This window comes from Pecten maximus, chromosome 16, assembly GCF_902652985.1.
Source record: "Pecten maximus chromosome 16, xPecMax1.1, whole genome shotgun sequence".
NCBI lineage: Eukaryota > Metazoa > Mollusca > Bivalvia > Pectinida > Pectinidae > Pecten > Pecten maximus.
The window spans coordinates 14742169-14762418 of record NC_047030.1 but is presented as its reverse complement, the minus strand read 5'-3'; the positions used below and the strand labels follow the sequence as shown (position 1 = coordinate 14762418).

Below are 20250 nucleotides of genomic sequence, written 5' to 3'. Positions count from 1 at the left end.
ATTAATTGTAAGTGTTATTTGAATTTATAAATATATTAATATAGTTGAAGATATTGCATTTCTAAAGCAAACGTTGCGTAAACTCTTTTTCCTTGACCTGATATTTCTATGTAGGAACGGAGCAACTTGAGAGGATTGTTTATCGCTGTTCCATTCTGTCGGTTGTCACCCTGTTTATTACAACAGTTGATGGAGTGGCATTTCGTCCACTTATATTTTTTGCGAAAAATTCTTTTCCATCGCAAACGGTTTTATAAACCTGCAATAGATTTGGAGATATACGATATATGATGATTTAATACATTTTGCATAGCGATTAGTCATCCGAAATAGGCCTAACAAGCACCTGCCTTTCACTTTGTCAGCAGGACTTTCCGTCACAACATTGAAATCTCTTCAACACATGATTGGCTGTCATAAACCATTTTTGCGCAAAATATATAAATGAAAAATCATTTTATAAGTAAAATTTACCCAAAAATCGATTATTGTGAAGAAAATTATCAAGCGCGATATGTTGTTGGAATTGAGATATTTTTCTCCCGTCTGAGCCTCAGTCTGACATCAGTCTTGGAGCACTGAAAATATTTGGACGCCATCTTGCAGAAGATAACTGATCATCATTGTGGGATTTTCCGTGGATATCTCCTTCCTTCGGGATGGAGGAGACTAAAATTATTTACTACATCGATGATGAGGATACTCCATATTTGATAAAATTACCGATACCCGCCGATCGTGTCACTTTGGGTGATTTCAAGAATGCTTTGAACCGTCCAAATTATAAATTCTTTTTCAAGTCTGTGGATGACGACTTCGGGTAAGTGATAAAGCGAGACATCCGACATAATAAGCACATTTTGGTATTTAAATATTCTGAAACTTGGAATGATACTTTATACGGCTGTAGTTTGACGACATTAACGGTGTCGATTGTGCATTAGCACCCTTTGTTCATGCTGCAGAAGTAGACATCGTCGGCAGATTCAAGTGCAAGGTCATTTGAAACCTATGATACAGGATAGAAAAGTGGAATATCTCCACGGATGAGCCTGATGTCATTTGTTTGATACCAGAACATGGTTAACAAGAAAGTAGAAGTGTTATTTTTTATTTTTACACGGATTATAACGTACCCCAACAATGAGTCAATACGCGACGAAGCTATTACATCTGTGCATTTGCAATGTTTTTAGTGACAGATGAAAATGTGGTAGACAATGTTATATAAATAGTGTGGGAGGTATAGCTATACCAATCTCCTGATTATATACATTTATAACATTAAAGAACACTGGTGTGTACAATTTATTATCCATTTGAAGAACACATGGAAGGATGGGGTGATTTGACACTCAAGAGAAGACTTAATTTAAATTGATGTTAAAAGATGGAAAACTGTTATGAAGTCAGAGGATTAGAAAAATTCGATAAAATGACAGATTTCTTTGGCAGTTTAATTTTCTTAATCAGGACTCTTCATGCATTTACCTATCCTGATGCCAGAGATAGATCTAAGATATGAAGTCTCTGACCCTAATGCACCATCCATTGGTCACAGCCTGCAGACAGGTTATATTTTATGGAATTGGCTAGTAATTTGCTAATATTCAAATTATTAGTTATCCAGATATTGGGTCATTTGAACAAGGAAATGAGAACCTTCTAATAATAGCTTGAAATCAAAACATGTTGTGGACAACTGTTGATATTATTATTAGAACATGACACATTTTATCAAGATTCTGCCATCTAAAATAGAGACAGCAGGTTTTGCATATAGCTTGTCTCCCAGTTATATTTGGTGTATATTTAGGTGGCCCTTCATGTCATATATAATGTGTATATTTATTGATTCTACAAAAAATGGCTTCTAGCACACTTGTAATATTTGAAGACATTGAATATGATATTACATGTATACATTATTTTTATTTTATCTCTATCATGACACTTGAAATTGTTGTGAGATGACATAGAAATGATTATCTTAGATTAATATTTTCACATTTCTCACTTGAAGGAATTATTATTTTAACTCATTAAGAGTCCTGACTGGGAAACAGACACTCATGTGTTTGATCACATGGGATTTTGTTTTAATTAAGAGTCCCGATCATGACTAGGAAACTGATGGTCACATGCATGGTTGATCACTTGCTGTACAATGTCTAGTAATTTCACCATGACTAATAAGGGTCTGGGCCATCGGTGATGTTTTAATTATTATTTGTTAGATTCAATGAGACAATTGCATCAATTGTTTGTTTTGTGGTGACAGTAATATGTATGTCACCAATCCATCATGTTCTTTGTGTACTGACCAAAAATCAGTCAAAATAAGTGTTGACCCAGATTATTAAATATATGTTTGGTGTTAACTATTACTGTACATTATCAACTAAAGTTGATATTAAATCCCCCCCCCCCCCCCCCCAAAAAAAAAAAAAAATTAAAAATCGTATATTTTGTTTACACTATCTACCAACAACCACCATAACTTCTAATGAACATTTGTTTTATTTTGCAGTGTTGTTAAAGAAGAAATAATTGATGATGAGACACGGTTACCATGTTTTAATGGGCGAGTAGTGTCATGGGTATGTATTTTACTTCAAATTTAAGTTTCAATCTCCTGTCCTAAAGACGCATATTGGTGTGTAACAAAATTTGCAATGGTGTATGTACCCCTACCTGAAAAGATCCAGTACTGGTTGTTATGTTACATGTCTCGCAATGTGCTGCATATATATATATAACAGTAAATTTGTTGTTTCATTATAAATTTATATATATACCCAGTATGTGTGTGTGTTGCCATACTGGACGTGTTGCCACCTTGTAGGAGATCTAAGTGAAAAAAAACTCCTCACATCTTGATCATTTCAGTGTTTTTCATATGATCGAATCTCTTTCCAATTTAAAGGTATTCCATGTTTGTGGTTGATTCTGTGAACACAACGGCTGAAGTTTACTGTTATATATATTCTAAATGTGATCTAAACTACAGTAAATGACTGCCTGCTCATGGTGGTAATTATGGTTCATCGTTAGGATTTCCAGGGCATCCAGTAGACCCTTGAGAGTATGTTTTTGACATTCCAAGACTCTTGACTTGAAAGGAGCATGTCTGTTTTGACCCTTCATATTTCTGAGAAAAGGTGATTTGACTTCTGAAATTGCTAAAAGTCAAGGGTCAACTGCCCCTGTTGGTAGAGAAAAGTTTATTTTAGTTTAAACATATACAAAGGGAAGTATTCAGTATCAATACTGAATTCAGTATTTGGAAATATTTTTCCCGATAATAATTAAATGTAAAATTATTTTTCCTGGTAATAATTAAATGTAAAATTTTGGTAAGTCAAATAGACATGTATGTCCCTTCAGTCCCAATAGTGGATCTCATTTATGATTTTTAGGAGTCAGAATGACTCCCAAGGGTCTATTGGATGCCCGAAGTCAGAATTACTCTCTGGAGGGTCTACTGGATGCCCGAGTCAGAATTACTCTCAAGGGTCTACTGGATGCCCAGCATAAAAAATTTGACATTACAATATCAGTATTCACAGAATGATGAAATTCTATTTTATACGGTATTACCATACAACATTACAATCTACAATATATATATAACTAAATATATATCAGTCGATATAGTCACAATATATACCAGTTAAACAGTGTAGATAACTAGATATATGTTATTTAAATTTAAATTCTGTTTGCCAAAATTACTCTCTAATTTTGATTGAATGGGAGTGAAAAACTAATGTGCGGGTGAGTCAGCATTTCCGTAGCAGAAGTAGTTGTGTCTATATCATTATACACACAGTAAATATGTATTGCCTAGGCCCCTGCTGGTGTAGTGTTTCTGCCTTCAGAATGCCAGATTCCGTTTTGAAATATCCCAATTATTGAAGAAAGCTACCAAAAAAAAACTCGCACACATTTTCAATGAACATGTGCATGATTGCACATGTGGTAGATTTAGGTTGAATTACATAATATTTTATGCTTAAGAATGTATTACTGAAAATGTTTTGGAATTTTTCTACCTTTCTTGCATTTTCTTTTTTCCGATAAATCTACAGAAAAACTTGTTTCTTGAAGCAGCAGTAACCACGTTTGTGAAACTATACATAAATTTACATTAGTATTAGGAAGGTGAATGTAAATTTATTCAGTGAATATACACCGTGTATAATAAGCTGGCTTGTTTGTTTCTTCTTACATTTAAGTTTTTGATTTTGTTTTCATTTTAGTTGGGTTAAGTATCAAGAGCTTAATGACTGATGTAAAACAAAGTCCTATGATCACGTTTTGGGGGGGGGGGGATGACATATTGATTTTTTCACAACAGTACTTTCATACTAGTATATGGGCATAACTACCCCCACGCCCATCCCACCCTCAACAGGGGCTTTTCTGAAGAGATTTTTTTGAAATACAAGTTGTGGGTCCTATTCCTGATAAAACCCAAATTCCAAAAATCTAGTTTACTTATGAATATTTAATCCTATTTTAGTACCAATTTTCTTCTAAAAATAAGACAAAAAGTTAAGGCTGCCAACAAGTGGAAAAAAACATCCTGACTCTATATATTGGTAGTGACAGCATTTGTGGAACAGTGATTAACAAAGGGTTGCCAGTCAATTAGACATCTCCATAAACTCACACCGTTATTAATTAGGATAATGCAGGGGTTCATCTTGATAAGGTGTGGTATTGATGATAAAAACATTGCAGCATCATATATGAATCATCACCGGTAGCTGTAGCAACCCTTCTGTAGGAATGGCACAATCCATTTTGTGGTCAAACCCTCATTATGGAGGAGTTCAATCTTGATGTTAAGGTCGGGGCAACTAGTAGGAACACCAGGTGGTTTATAGTGAAACAAGACATTATTGGGATGTTAATTGGAAATATCTGTTTTTAATTCCTTTGATGTGAAAGAAATCAATAGTTGGGTCATGTCTGGACCAATCATTGCACTAGGACCACTTTTGATAAATGGCGAATATCTTTCATAATTTATTTTTATGGACAAATGATATCACATGTAGTTCTGATAAAGTGATAAGATATACATGTTGAATACTATTAGACCAAATACTGTTTGTGTTTTGGAATTCTTTTACACATAAAATGCATCCTCACATCTGTAAGGTCAAATAATAAATTAATTTTCAATTCCCCACCACTGTATCATTGTACTTCAATAAGCCTATTCTGTACTTTCGTTGAGTCAAAGTCCTCAGAGTTGACAATAAGCTACAGAATCAACAAGTAATATCAATGCTGCACCTAGCATTATGAAATTACCTCAGATTTAAAAAAAAATAAAAATTGAAAGACAGCTAGAATAATTTAGGGCACAGAATTTTATGTACCCAAACTCTTAAATATCAGACCCGTACCCGGGTACCCAACATATTTTGACCATGTGCAAATCGCATCGTTTATAACAGAGAAAGGTCCTAAAATCAACACTTTTTTATGTCCCAGCCATAAAATGGTTGGTGGTGGGGTCATATATTATTGCCTATGTCCGTCCCGATGTGTGGATCAACTATTGAAAATTTTATTTTAATTTATAAAAAGATTTGTTTTGTTCATCTACTTTCCACTTGAAAATATACAATTTGATAGGTTGTTTCCATGTTATTAAATCTTTTACTCTTAATTCTTACAAGTTCTAATAATCATCTAGGTAATCACTCCCTCTCTAAAAAAAAAAAAAAAAAAAGCATAAAAAGCTTGCAGTGTATCCATCTACTTTATAATGGCAAATGGGAAGGATCTGTGATGGAAGTCCTATAGCTATAGGAAGCTTCCTGTAGCTAAATTAACGTTTGATCATAGCGTAGAGAGGCCAGCTACTGGTCTGAATGGTTTGCAGGTTATTGAAATGATACAAACCTGTAGGGATGTAAATGTTTTATGGTCAACTTAAAAGACTGGTATGAGGTTACTAATCATACAAGCCAGGGCCCAGCATGTTTTCTTTTTTCTGCTCCTATAAACATTCCCTCTGTACAAGGTATTACCTCTTTCAGTTGAATCTGATCTATGCTTCACTTAACCTTGAGAGCTTTCCTGCTCTTTGTAAATATATTTAAATTATTATTGCTTATACTCTTGTGGATTCTCATTGTGTATACATGTATGTATAGCGTTTCATATTGTGAGTAGTTAATTACTGGAATAGTAAACATTTGAAAGGAATTTATAGATGAATGACCTCTGACCTAGTCATGGAAATGACTGTACATGAACAGACCGCTAATAGAATTAAGAGGTTTTGTGAAGAATATGAACAGCATCCTCCAAATTATCAGATCAGTATAAAAAAATATATAAACAATACAAGCTTAAGTTAGTATCAAACCTTTCTCCCTAATCATGAATATCATCCCATATACTAGGTTTGGATTTGTATTGAGTTATATATGTCATATCAACAGCTGTGGACATTTAAGGCTGGTATTCATAGTAAAAGAAGTCCTAGATATAGAACTCTCTGAGTTACCCCAATTCTGTGTATCACCAGCTGACCAGGTATTGTACAGAAAACTTGATAAGGACAAACCTTTCTTTTCCTGAATTATAACATATATACAAATCAAATGTTAATGCAAAATTAGGTAAAGATCCCCCCCCTCCCCTCCTTTTCATGATTTAACAATTTCTCCAAAGAAAACTATATATATATATATGCCCCCTCCCATTTGCTAAATCGTCAGATATAAGGAAAGATATCTTCAGTGGTGTCTTGACCAAGATAAATGTATTCTTATAAAATTCTCAATTATAGGTGATATCTTGGGTAAATTTGTAGGATTCAGTTCAATTTCTAGACATTTATTGTTAGCGCCTTGCTTTGAAGTAATACTTTATTTATCCCTTTCACCTAAATCCCGATATAAAAGTAGATAGCGCTCACAAACAGAATCCTATGTAGTACCTACTCAAGGTCTGTTTACATTCTCAAACCCTTCTGATCTCGTCGTAGCAATTAAAACTCAGTGCTGGAGATGTGGAGCTTTCTGATAGATCATTGAACCATAGGCAGCAAGATGTACTTCTCCAGCGAAAGTTTTATTTGGAGCAGTTTTATTTGGAGCGTGATGAATGTATAATTCCATGGATCTTGATAAAATTTACATGAGAAATACACTTCAGTGATCATGAAAAAGTAGGTAATTTAAATGCAAGTGAACAAAATGTTATAAAGATTTTTATTTCTGTTTGATTATTGTACCAAATGATTTCTACAACACATATTCTGATAATGCATGGAGATGCTCTTTTGAAACAACTGTCAAACAAAAAAATTTTTGTAAGATATGGAAAATGAACAACTTTGTAATTTATCTATGTAATCTCATATTAAGGATCATCTCCATTTTGTATTCTTGTATTTAAACTTAAAGTGGATCATATGTCTGATATTTAATACAAATATTGTTAAAGCGGACAGATGTTAACATCAGAAATCGTGTAAGTCACAAATGAAGCAAGGAAGTGTTTTTCATAGACTGGCATACTGACAAAAGATTTACCAAAAAATACGCCAAAGTGATGCACATGCCCCATACTTACAAACGGGGTCATGATGCTGCTGCAGTAATTATGATGCCAATAAGGAAACCTTCACTCTCAGGGAAACTGGTGGAGTGAATAGGACCAAGATTTAAATCATTACAGAGAGATCTTTTCTGCATGTCTTTCATCACAGCTCTTTTGAACATGAGCTGTAGATTTGTTCCATCATCCCTCCCACCTTATGTACAGAGGTAAAACAATTACAGTAAATTTCTGTGAAATTGGATGTCAATAAATATTGTGTCCATATATATGCACCTCAGTATCAAAATATGTATACATGTTAAAGTATGCTAAAGTTCATATTTTCAATTTTGAATGTACACTACATACAACATATTTTTGAAATAGTTTGATAAAAGATGTGATAAAAAGCTTATTTTAATGTGTTTATCTTTTTCTAAATTCATATTAACTGTTTTTCTGTACAGTTTTCTTGTTATTACATATTTTAGCAGACATTAATTGTTTTATTTTATCTAATTAGCAAAGGGCAAAAAATCACCAGTAATCCCACTGGTTTGGTTGTATATGACTTGAGCATCCTTGTAATGTATTTATATTATTACCATATACCAAACATTATAGAGGGAATAATTATGTTTGAGTATCGTTTTAGTATATTAACCATACCAGACATTATAAAGAGGGAATAATCACGTTTTAGTATCGTTGTAGTATATTTACCATATATACCAGACATTATAGAAAGGGAAGAATTACTTTAGAGCATCGTTGTAGTATATTAACCATACCAGACATTATAGAGAGGGAAGAATTACTTTGAGCAGCGTTGTAGTATATTTACCATATACCAGACATTATAAAGAGGGTTATTCAGTACATATTACTGTGTATGTGTATTGAGACTAATAGTCAGAACAAGTATATATATACAGTGGTGTATATTGTTTCAACTTACCTAAGAGGAGAATTTTTGTGGGCTTCCTAATATTATACTAAAACAAGTGAATTAGGATGTTCGGAATTCTTTTGAAAAGTTTTTGTGGTAGTAAAATTGATTTGAAACACATGATGAATTCCATATCAATTCATCCTGTCTTTGTAACCTTTGAAATATGACACATTTTCGAAGCAAACACAGTATGTTAATGTAGGGGAAATATGTTGTTCGCTATGAAAAGAATTGCAAGTGATCAGAATTTTGATGAGTCCTAATTATCCTAAGAGGGATATATACATATAGAGGGTCCTCAAAATTTGTGCAAGTCTTATAAGAGGAAAAGCCTGAGTCCAGGACTAAATATTGGAGTCCTGAAATCTGTTTGGTCCATGGGTGTCCCCATATACCAAACAGTGAGACCAAAAACGTAGCTCTGTGTTGGGTTAGATAACATATACTCACTAGATTCAGACAATCTCTTATCTTTATGCTTTGGTAAGTAATTTTCTGTCTGGAATCACCCAGTACACATGGTGTGTGTCCATCTGTCCTTTGACAGCTAAGAAAATACGTGTATATTTACACAGTGTACAAACAAACAGAACAGGACAAAGGCATATTTTGGGTGTACTTAGTAATCAGATTCAGTATAAAACACAATAATGGATTTAAGCTCAAGTCTAACCATCAATAATACAGACAAATACCCCATCTGGCTATTGACCGTGGGCTATATTCTTATAGATTTGGTTTTTACACAGTATAAGTGTCGTAAAACACTTTGAATAATAAATGTCTGACTTCATGTCCATAAAAATAGAATACAAACATTCTACATATTGTCCTGTCAGAGCTAAATGTTTGTTTAGGTTGAGTATCCTTCATCTTAAAACAATTTCTTTCAAATAGTCAATACCACTTTATAACATGTCAGACTACATGTCAATATATGGAATGCAGCATTCTACACATTTTCCTGTCACAGCTAAATATTTAGTTTGAGACTATTTCTTTTAAATAGTCAATATAACTTTAAAATTCTCAACAAATGCACCTTGAGGACTAGAAAAAAACATACAAAAAAATCAGACTGGCAAAAAGCTCTGTTTTCACAAAAATCTCAAAAGACTGGCAAAAAGCTCTGCTTTTCCTTGAAGGGAATGAATATCTCTCAAAAGATCAACAATTGACTAGCCTCAGGTCTGAAAAAGATTGAATTACTTTTAAGTGGTAGACTAATGTGATGTGAAGTAGATAATAAATTATGATTTACTGTGTGTTTATTTCAAAATGAAGATAAAACTTCATAAACAATATTTTCCATAAAATCGATACCATTTATACATGTTACAAATCTTATGGTAGAAAACAGATTTTATGGTAGAATTAAAAAGCAGAAAATTATCTGTGTAGATATAGGTCAAGGTTTCTTTTCAAGTGTAAGAGTTTATATGTGTGTGTAACATTTTTCGTGACCCTGTTCATTGATTGTACAAAAGTAGTGATTAATGGCAGGTCTTCCTCCATTTAACAGCCTGTCACTACAAACAAAGCTAATAATAACTCTCTGTTAATGTTGCATTTAACCTTATCACACCCATTATTGATAATGGCAGGCTCCAGACAACAGAACAGGTACACTCCATTATGGACCAATAGGTGCTATTACCTGGATACAAGATCAAAGGTTTCCTCAATACACAAAGACTTTGTAGTATTGAAATGTAACCCTCTGCTTCTGTATTGAAATGTAACCCTCTGCTTCTGTATGGACATATGATTAGGTTTATGGTCTGTAGAGAGGTGTTACTCACTCCACAGCTAACACAGGTATATTTGTATATAAGGTGTGCATGTTAAAATTTAATTCTCTGGAAGAACATTTCACATTAGACTTGGCGTTACTTGAAGCCGTCACCATGTAGCCTTTTGAAGCATAGAAATTGAAAGCAACCACTTTATTTTTTGAAAATCCATTCAAATTATACAGTTAATCCAATTAAGTCTATAAAGGACTGCACTTATAAAATGCCCAATGTCAACACTGCATTAAAAACACTTTTCAGTAATCATTTAATACAAATTATGGTATTATTGAATAGAAGAAATATTTACACTTTGTTACATATATATCTCAAAGTAAGAAAATATACCCCTCAGTGTTAAAACATTATCACAATATATTTAAGTTTAAAAAGTATGTTACACCTATACCTGATGTGTGAAATATTGATGGAAACAAAAAAAAAAGTTCTCTGAAGGTTGATGTGCTATTTTGTTTATTTTCAGTTGGTGCCAGCAGAGAGCAGTACTTCGGATACCCAGTCACAATGTACCGATTCACAGTCTGGGGACGTCCAGATGCCGACCGAAAGGCTGGGTGGCATTGGCGACAGTCGGCCGTCATCTTTTCAGTGAGTTCAATTAGGAAGCTGATGTTCTTACTGTAAACTTATTTGCTGCAAATTTGCCTTCATAACTGAACTGGCACACGGTACACCCAAAGTAGCTGCTGTAAAAACAATCTTAATTCAGCGAAATGACAAAAAACACTTATTAAATACACAATCTGTCCTATATGTGAGAAAATTGTCAAAACATGCCTATTTAAATGTTTCAGTTAATATGATAAGGTTGGGCATGTCTAGATCAGATGAAATAAATCAATGTAACTCTGTAGGTCACTAAATATAAGTTCATGTAAAAGAAAGTTGTTGTGGCACTCCTGCATTTAAAAACTAATTTGTCTGCTACAAATCTGATATTTTTTAATGCAGACAATAAATTAATTGTCAAGATCAGCTTTAAATATTTTGAAGTGTTGATATGAAATAACCCATGTTTGCTAGGCCTGTTTAAGGGAGGCTGAAAAGTAAAATATTCATATGTATTCAGAAAGAACCACGATAGAAAGTTTTACCTAGTCACTATACTAAATATTTGCTGAAAGTAGAACTAAACGAGGGGCAATTAATTTAACTCCACTCATTTGGCAACTGGTCTAGCAAAGCAATGTGTAGTGACATCTAATTTGACAAAATTTAACCCTGTAAATCTATTTTGTAGTGCAAATACATCAGTTGTAAGTCGAGATCAGAGCTGTGACACATGTACAGAGACAGATTCAGTGCTGAGTTCCCGACGAGGTAGGTGGCACTGCTGTAGATGTTGTGCCAGTATGCCGGCCATAATCTGTGTATGCTTGTGCTTTAACCTGCTTGATGTATGCTAGATAATTCTGTGATGATCGACTCCAACCTCTGTGTGCTTTTGGTTTCACTTTTGAAAAACTCTTTATTTGTGTTTGGCATTAGTCTAAGTTCTTGACCAGTCATACAATTATTCATTGTCAGAAATATTGACAAGGAAACAAATTAACAGATAGCTTCTAAGCATAGATTATTTCACAATAAAAGTTAAAGGTTTTGAAATTGTTAATTTCACTGCGTCGGTAAGTAATTATATCTAATGAATTTTCATCTGATGAAATTCTCTCTCTTTATCGAAAATAATCACAAAATCAGTTGGAAGAACTAGACATCAATTATCTTTGCTTGATTACATAGGGTTGTGGATGTGCATCTTTCTAATTCAGTACCTCAATCCACAATAGCATTCTTTTCTCTAAATGATCATAAAGGTTTATCGTAGACAGGTTTATTAGACATTAGACAGCTGTCTCTATATTTTACAAGACTTAATTTATATAACGTTTTGTGAGTGTTGTCATTTAAAACCTTAACACAGTAATTAGATGCTGCTTTTTCGTTGTAGCTTTCACCATACCTTAGCTGGTATGGAAGAGTTGTACCAAACATATTTAATTATCTTTCAGGTCCTTGAAAGGCTTGAATGTGTTTTGTATGTCAGTGGATTAGATTAGAATATGCTCAAAGTCCTTGAGATGCTTATCACCTGAGCATATTTGTCAGTTTGGTGTTCTCAAGTGGCCCTTGAGTGATAAATGTTTTAACATTAGTGTAACTGCATAGGATCAGGGTATGCTTTAAGTTCAACACTTACTAAGACAATTTGTGGCAAGTTTAAACATTTGTTTTGGGATAAGATTTTCCTTGATTTTTAAGCAGAGTTAGTTTTGCCTGTGAATAGGAAGTTCATTGTGTTATTTCCAAGTGTCACTGTATTGTTTTTGTTTTGTCAGTTACTGATTGACACATCTGATAGCAAAGCTAGAACCATGTAAAGTGTGCAACACACTACTGATTGTGCCCAATAGAAATGTTTTAGGATATGACCCTGTTTTTAAAATGTCTTTAGGTGATTTGGGTAGCCCTGAATGCATGTGATGACTTTGACACAAATTAAATGCAAAATAGTAAGACACCTGTGGTTTTAATTAGATTTAAATGGTTTTTAATGGAGACTTAGAAATTAAATTTCAAATTATAACCACATCAAAATCATTTTTGTGAATGTCATGTCAGTAAAGACCAAAATGGCATTCTTGGCAATGGAATCTGATTATTTTAGCAACGGCGAGATCCTTTTAAATAATCACAATTATACCTAATTCTGTTCCCGTTGTTTTCCATTAGGGACATAGGAAGTCTATATAGATATATGTTAGTATATTTACCATTGTATGGCACTGCCACTATATAACCCTACCAATTGAGTTGCGAGTTCACCAGCTTATGAACTGCCAACTGAAATTTGAATTTGAAAATTTCAAAAAAAAAATCGCACGACAAATAAAAAATCCCAGATGGTAAACATAAGCATTGAACGGCTTTCAGTTGGCATTCATAGTCAATATGAATGCCAACTGAAAGCCTTTCAATGCTTAAATGTATCAGTACAGATGTGTTTGTCATATAATTATCAGAGGACAATGTAGAGAATTGTTCCCCGAGGTTAACACATGTCTAGATCAGTGTTGGGGTTGTCTACAGGAAAATTACACTCTATTTTAGCATTAAGTTGTCCGGTGTCAGCACACACAGCCCTGTAAGGTCTGTTGTACTATTACAGTGATTGCTGTACTCTTGATGGTGTCAGGCTCATTTGTCTATATTTCAACACACCAGTATCTCTTAATAATAGGTCCCGGATAGCTGACAAAAAAAAATTGGATTCTTTCTTGTTTAGCTGACGTCTTTACAATAAATCTGGAAGGTTTTGTCCAGGGTAGCTGAAATATGTTATATTAAATATGAGGGTCCTTTCCTGGGTAACAAACATTAGGATTATTTCCTGGTAAGCTGATATTAATATCTACTATAATAAATCTGGAGGGTCATATCCAGGATAGCTGACATCACAACAGATCTTGGGTTTCTTTCTAGGGTAGCTGAAATCTAAGTTTCTTTCTGGGGTAGATAAAATTTATTATAACAGATCTTGGGTCCTTTCCAGGATAGCTGACATCACAACAGATCTTGGGTTTGTTTCTAGGGTAGCTGAAATCTATTATAACAAATCTTGGGTCCTTTCCTGGTTAGCTGACAACATCTATTACAATAACCTGAAGGGTCGTATCCAGGGAAGATGACGTCTGTTAAATTAACCTTCGGGTCCTTTCCTGGGTAGCTGATATCTAGAATGAATTTAGAGGATTTGATCCAGAGTGCATGTAGCTGACATTTATTATGACAAATTTTTGAGTCTTTTCATGGCTAGCTGATTAATATTATAACAAATCCCATACAGTAGGCTGGTTTCCTGGGTACCTGATGCTTATTATCTCATAGAAAATCTGAAAATCATGTTTGTATGGAATGGAAAAAAAAATGTTTTGCTCAACATATACAAATGTCAGTAGAGTATAGTAGCATTGTTGTGAAGGAAGCGTTTTAGAATATTAGAACAGAAGTGTAAACTGTTGGGCAGCAGGAGTGGGGCGTTGTTATGTAACAGTCGTACACACTTAAAGTGTAGCACTCAATTCACCCTGTTTACAAAGCTATTCCACAGCTCTTACACCAGCAAGCCCCCATGTGTCCTTCTCTAAAACAGATTATTAATGTTTAAAATTTCATTTAGTTGGGGTTTTATATACAATAGCAAATGGCATAAAAAATAGGTTGGCTATTTCACAAGATGAAATCTATTATAAATCTTTGTGAAAGATTGTCAGAGAAATTCTGTGAGCAGATCGATATATAACAGAAATATGATAACAAGTTTATCTGCTAACACCAATTCATATGGCAGATACTGAGGAAACGCTTCACACTGGTGTTTTGTGTGGAAATAAGCCAATAATATGATATGAACCTGCGACTATATTGATAATTCACATGATATTCAATGTATATTTTTGTATCAGATATAATGCATTATTCAGGCTCCTAAATATGCCCAAGATGGATCAGGGTATGGTTGTATACAGAGGATTATAACAGGAATGGGGTATTGATCATAGACTAGTAGACATTCGACCTCTCACCTTCCACCTGTCTCGGGGATTGTCTGTCAATAACGTACAAGACCTCCGTGTGTAATTGTCTGTCCTCCACTAGAGAAGGATTCCCATAACATCATCTATGTTGGCCATGTATACAACACTCCACACATATCATCTGTCTGTCTATTACCTATTCAACTTGTACCGTAAACTCTCTGTTATTTCCTCCTCAATAATTGTACTTACTGTAAATTACTTCTGAAAAGTTCTCTAGTAATGCAATGACAAAACTGATAACTGATGAAGGAGACCAATTGTTTGACTTACATAAGGGAAAAAACGTAAACACTTTTATAAATTGACTTGACGAGCATTGGGAGAACGAGAAACTCCTTTATGATCTGAGACCAGTTAATGATCTAAGTAACATCACTGTCATATATTATTAAATATTTCAATGTTATGGTTTTGAGTCTGGTGAAGAGGATCTCTTGATCCTGTATTGATAAATAAAAATATATATCATTCCAAAGCTTTTAGAGTATTTAGTGTACTTTGCTACTGTAATATCACTGTACCTTAACGTAGTAGCTATATTAATTTACCAACAACACTCTGCATGAGGGGCCGCGGTGGCCGAGTGGTTAAGGTGTCCCGACACTTTATCACTAGCCCTCCACCTCTGAGTTGCGAGTTGGAAACCTACGTGGGGCAGTTGCCTGATAATGACCATCGGTCAGTGGTTTTTCTCCGGATACTCCGGCTTTTCTCCACCTCCAAAACCTGGCACATCCTTAAATGACCCTGGCTGTTAATAGCACGTTAAGCAAAAACAAAACAAAAACAAAAAAGTATAGATATTTCCAAATAGCTGCCTTTAAAATGACCATTGAGCTGGGATGCCCATTGACAAGTGACAAGGAAATCTAACTATAATAATTTTTTAAAAGAAATGGTGTCGTAGACACTATTAGAGAGGATTAAGTTCTGGATGAATGGAATAAACCAGAAATTATTTATGATGCACATTTCATTCACAGCAAGCAAAGTTTGCCTTTAATGCTGTACTTGTTGCAAACCTGTATCTGTATTGCATATTGGATGGGGTCTCGGCAGGTACTCTGTGACCCGTTTTCTTGTTGTTATGACATTCATTCAACCATGATATTGCGCAAATAAATTGGTAGTTTGTCGCAGATCAACGACTATGAAATTTAAACGGTAAATTTACATCATAATTATCTTGTCAACTTCAAACAGTGGTGGCTGTTAGCTGGAGGATAATTAAATGTATCAAATTATCCTCCCCTCCTCCTCCAAAAAATACTACTAATAATAATCTACCTACTCAGTCACAAGACCCATTTACTTAATTTTGAACTTTAGATAAATACTTAATGTTTAAAATGATTTTTTGTGAATTACATCAATATAGGTATATATAATACACTAAATTTTACAGGTAAATATTTCAAACATATTTTACAGCAGATATATGATGTTTAAATGCTGAGTAAACAAGGGTATTTAAAGTATTATTTCTTTTAGATTTGATTATTGAAGTGGAGAAAAAGCTTTAAATCACTTTACAAAAGGTCTCACTTTAAAGAGTACAAAACTATTAGCATATTGGAGGTGATTTGTTTAGATAAACTATCCTATGAAATACACACCTGTTGATATGTATACAAAAGCTTGGTATACTTTGGTCGGGTATTTTTCAATTATGATATAAGTTTTTCAGTGTTGTCTGAATAAAAACATTTTCTATGTTATTGTCCATATACATGTCCAGCTTCCCTGTCGAGTCTTTACATAATTGTACACACTACTGTTGGTCTGATGTTTTTATTATGGGTGAACCTTTGAACATTTGTGTGACTTAGCTTGGTATCGATATAGGAGAAATTTGTACAGCTAATTCATTGATGTTTAGAGGTCGTCAATGTGTTATATTGACATCCGTTATAGTTAGGAGGCCAGAGTGTAGAACGGTTCCGTGATTAAACCTTTCTATTATATCCGTGACCGAAATCTATATCACTGAGCACAATAAAATCTATTACTGGTAGAAGAAATTGACACCTTCCTTTTCTGTTCATATTAATAGGTGGAAGTATTTTACATTTCCTAGTCAAAACAGTATTCTTTGTGTTCGGCAATATAGCTTGCATGATATTAAACTTTCATTACCACGGGGGCCAGAGTAATCTTCATTACAGAGATTTTGCGAGACACTTTCCATTTGCTTTTAATAATTGCTGTAGATTTAGGCGTGGTGTTCGTTTGAAACTGTACAGCTGAAGTTCTATGCCAAATACCCTGTATGGTGTTGGACAGACATTTATAACAAAATCAGATTACTTTTTGTAAGTAGGCCAGTGGCTCTTATAGCTTACAGATATAACTTCTAACTAGCCATGGGATTATAGTAGTGACCGAAGATTATCTGAAGTGAGTGGACCGAGGGACAGGTGACATTTGTGAGTTGGTCAGTGATGTGGTCAAGGATGTAGGAATAACTAGTGGGACATGGCTTGGTTTATCCTCGCTCGTGTCAGAAACACCAACCACAGATCTAATACAGGTAAATTGTTTTGTCCCCCATAAAGAAGTTATAACAGGTATACTGGAATTAGCAGTATATGAGGAAGATGGGAACATATGGGGTCAATTTTTCTTTGCAGAGTTGGTGCCCCTTTTTGAGCTCAACATTTTAACAAAAATAAACAACTAGTCTGTCCATAATTTGTATTAATGTCTTAAGAAAGGGCATACATACATGTATATTAGTTAAGTATTTAATGTAACCAGATTTTATGGATCCCTTCATTTTGCTGCATTAAAATTTTGTCTTTTTGTTTTATGGTAAAAAGATCTGCATACTGATTATAACGGATGGATGTTTTTCGTTTATTTCATTAAAAAAATGCAGAACATATCTCCAGGTTTGATATGAATCCCATGAATAGTGAGTGTGAGTATACATGGAGAACACTAAACGTCGTGTTAAAACAATATCTCCAAGAAAAACTGAAGTATAGGATCGCATATGTTTAGAAACGGGAATATATCAGTGAAAATCTTATCGGAGTAGTGTTACCCTGGGGGAAGGAAGTTTCCAGTCCATTAGTAATGGTTACGTAATATCTAATGTACAAAACAGAAGCTGTTTACAACATAACTTACACCTAGGCCGAGTCTCTGTTCAGTATGACTACGTCAGGACGGAGGTGGAATTGGGAGAAGTATTAGGCTGTTACAGTTTGTTTTAAAATCTCAAAATGTAATATTGTTAGGAATCGTTCAGGACTTAAGCATATGGACTGATATAATATAGTCTTACTTTCTGAAAGAGTGGTTAGGTTGAAATTATAAAAAAGAAATAATAATTTTGAAATAGGTTGAAATTTAATTTTGAAATAGGTTGAAATTTACAAATACTCCCTCAAAGGATCAATTTGAATTCCCTATATCATTATATATTTAGATCATTAAAATTACGTGAAATAATTATGTAAAGTTTTCTGCAAATTCCAGATTTGTACTTGCTAGTATCAAAACCAGGTCCGGTAACCTGTACTTTCTGCTGAACTTAAATTGCAGAATATTCATGCAGAAAATCAATTTTCAATATCCTGACTTTGTAAGTTGTTTCCACCGTCGTTTCACACAGGTTTTCTGTGCCCAGCATGCAGCATTGATACCTAGCACAACATAGGGGTGTTTCAATTCATGCATACACCTATAATTGTGAATTGCAGCGTCCAAATATAATGGGTTTTAGAGTAGTGCCAGCCCTGCAGGCACATACGTTAGTGTATCCTAAGTTGTTTCTGATAGTATTGGCCAATATCTACTTGGCCCTAAAGTACAACTTACATTTAGCTTTCAATTCCTGTTCACATGCTTCAAAAATGAAGTTACCAGCACAATACTCCGAAAATAGCTGATGGCAGCAAAAATAAATTCATTTAAAACATAGGTATCTAGTTTTAACCGTAAAGTGTTATCCAATAGCTTTAAGCAAGTATTAATTGATTCTAAAGTACAGGCTACTATTTAACGTTTAAAAAGAAAACCCGTCGGTAAGTTAGATGCGTATTTTAAGCTACACAAAAATGTTTCACCCTGGTACAACTAATATACAAAAACATAGCTTCAAGCTCAAAGTGACGCAACTTATACAATCATTACGAAAATTCAGTGAAAAATATATTAAAAAATTGTTAACTATTTTGACTCATTAAGTTGGTGCCTTGGTATCTCTTCATTGTGTCTGGTCATTAATTTGAGCTCATGTTTACTTAAATAATGTACAGAAATATACAAATATAAAAACAAAAAAAAAAGCTGATGATTATTCCATAACATGTTCACTTCAAGTTTCAAGGAGTTTTGAATCTATCCAACATGAATTCATGCTACATTGATCATTTCCCTGAGAATTGGAAAATGCCACTTATATGATTAATTTTGGTCCAGAGTTTGGCATAAGTTGTTCACTAACATTATTGTCCAGTATGTAATGGGATTGGTTTACTGAGTATTGGCAGTCACAGACAGAAGTTTACCCTCAGGCTATATTCTGTTACGGAGTTTGCATACATGTATGTCTCATTTCTCTGCCATTGCCGGCTTTAACAGAATCCATATGCTACAGAGAATTGAGATAATCAGGTTTGGAGCAGTAAAAGTTTGACTTGTTTCATAATATCTGCTCCACTGATTACACCTATAGGTAATACAAAGCATAATTTCCACCTACCTATTTCCCCATCTTGGGTAATGGACTTGCTGATATGAAAGAGAGGATGAGTCAAGTGTGGAAGATAAGGGGCGAGAGATATGGATGAGATACCTACCACCAACTGCTAGTGAATATTGGATGGAAATGAAGATAGGTGGAGGAGATATTCACATGCTTTGGTGCTTCGGGAATTCTTGTTTTAATATGCTGGTCAGGTTGTGGAACATTTAGGGCACTTGCAATATATGTATCATAAGGGTGGAAAATTGGCACAGAACACTTACAGAGTTTAGTATTTGTATGTACATGATGCCAAAATGGATAGGGCAGAGTGTAGTTCACGGCAGTCTTCATTGGGAATTGGAAGATAAACTACAGCATAACTGCATTATAATCTTGAAAAATTACCACTTATGCGAGACAACATAATTTTAGGAATTTTACCGTGTTTTGTTGACTAAACTTATATATTTTCTGCTGAAATTTTCCAAAAATATTTGTGAAAGCTTAATAAAGTTTCTTGTTTAAATTTGAAGAGGTCATGAGGACTAATAAATACAGTATGTTAATGTAATGAGAAGAAACTGGCAGATATGCCTTCTCTTTCCCAAACAACTGTTC

At 34.1% G+C, this 20250-nt stretch overlaps 1 protein-coding gene across 7 annotated transcripts in view; it reads left to right on the top strand.

The window, feature by feature from the left end:
* The first annotated feature begins 149 nt into the window (after nucleotides 1–149).
* Nucleotides 150–20250, top strand: part of LOC117314783 (segment polarity protein dishevelled homolog DVL-3-like) — a 62552-nt gene continuing 42451 nt past the window's right edge. For 2 of the 7 annotated variants that reach the window (XM_033868883.1, XM_033868882.1), the window contains exons 1-4: nucleotides 152–820; nucleotides 2531–2600; nucleotides 10802–10926; nucleotides 11579–11658. In XM_033868883.1, coding sequence (XP_033724774.1) covers nucleotides 660–820; nucleotides 2531–2600; nucleotides 10802–10926; nucleotides 11579–11658 — 436 coding nt within the window. In that variant the 5' untranslated portion in view covers nucleotides 152–659. Of the gene's footprint in view, nucleotides 821–2530; nucleotides 2601–10801; nucleotides 10927–11578; nucleotides 11659–17234; nucleotides 17467–20250 lie in introns of those variants that run through there. The other 5 variants (XM_033868887.1, XM_033868885.1, XM_033868884.1 and 2 more) reach the window with 4 other exon arrangements.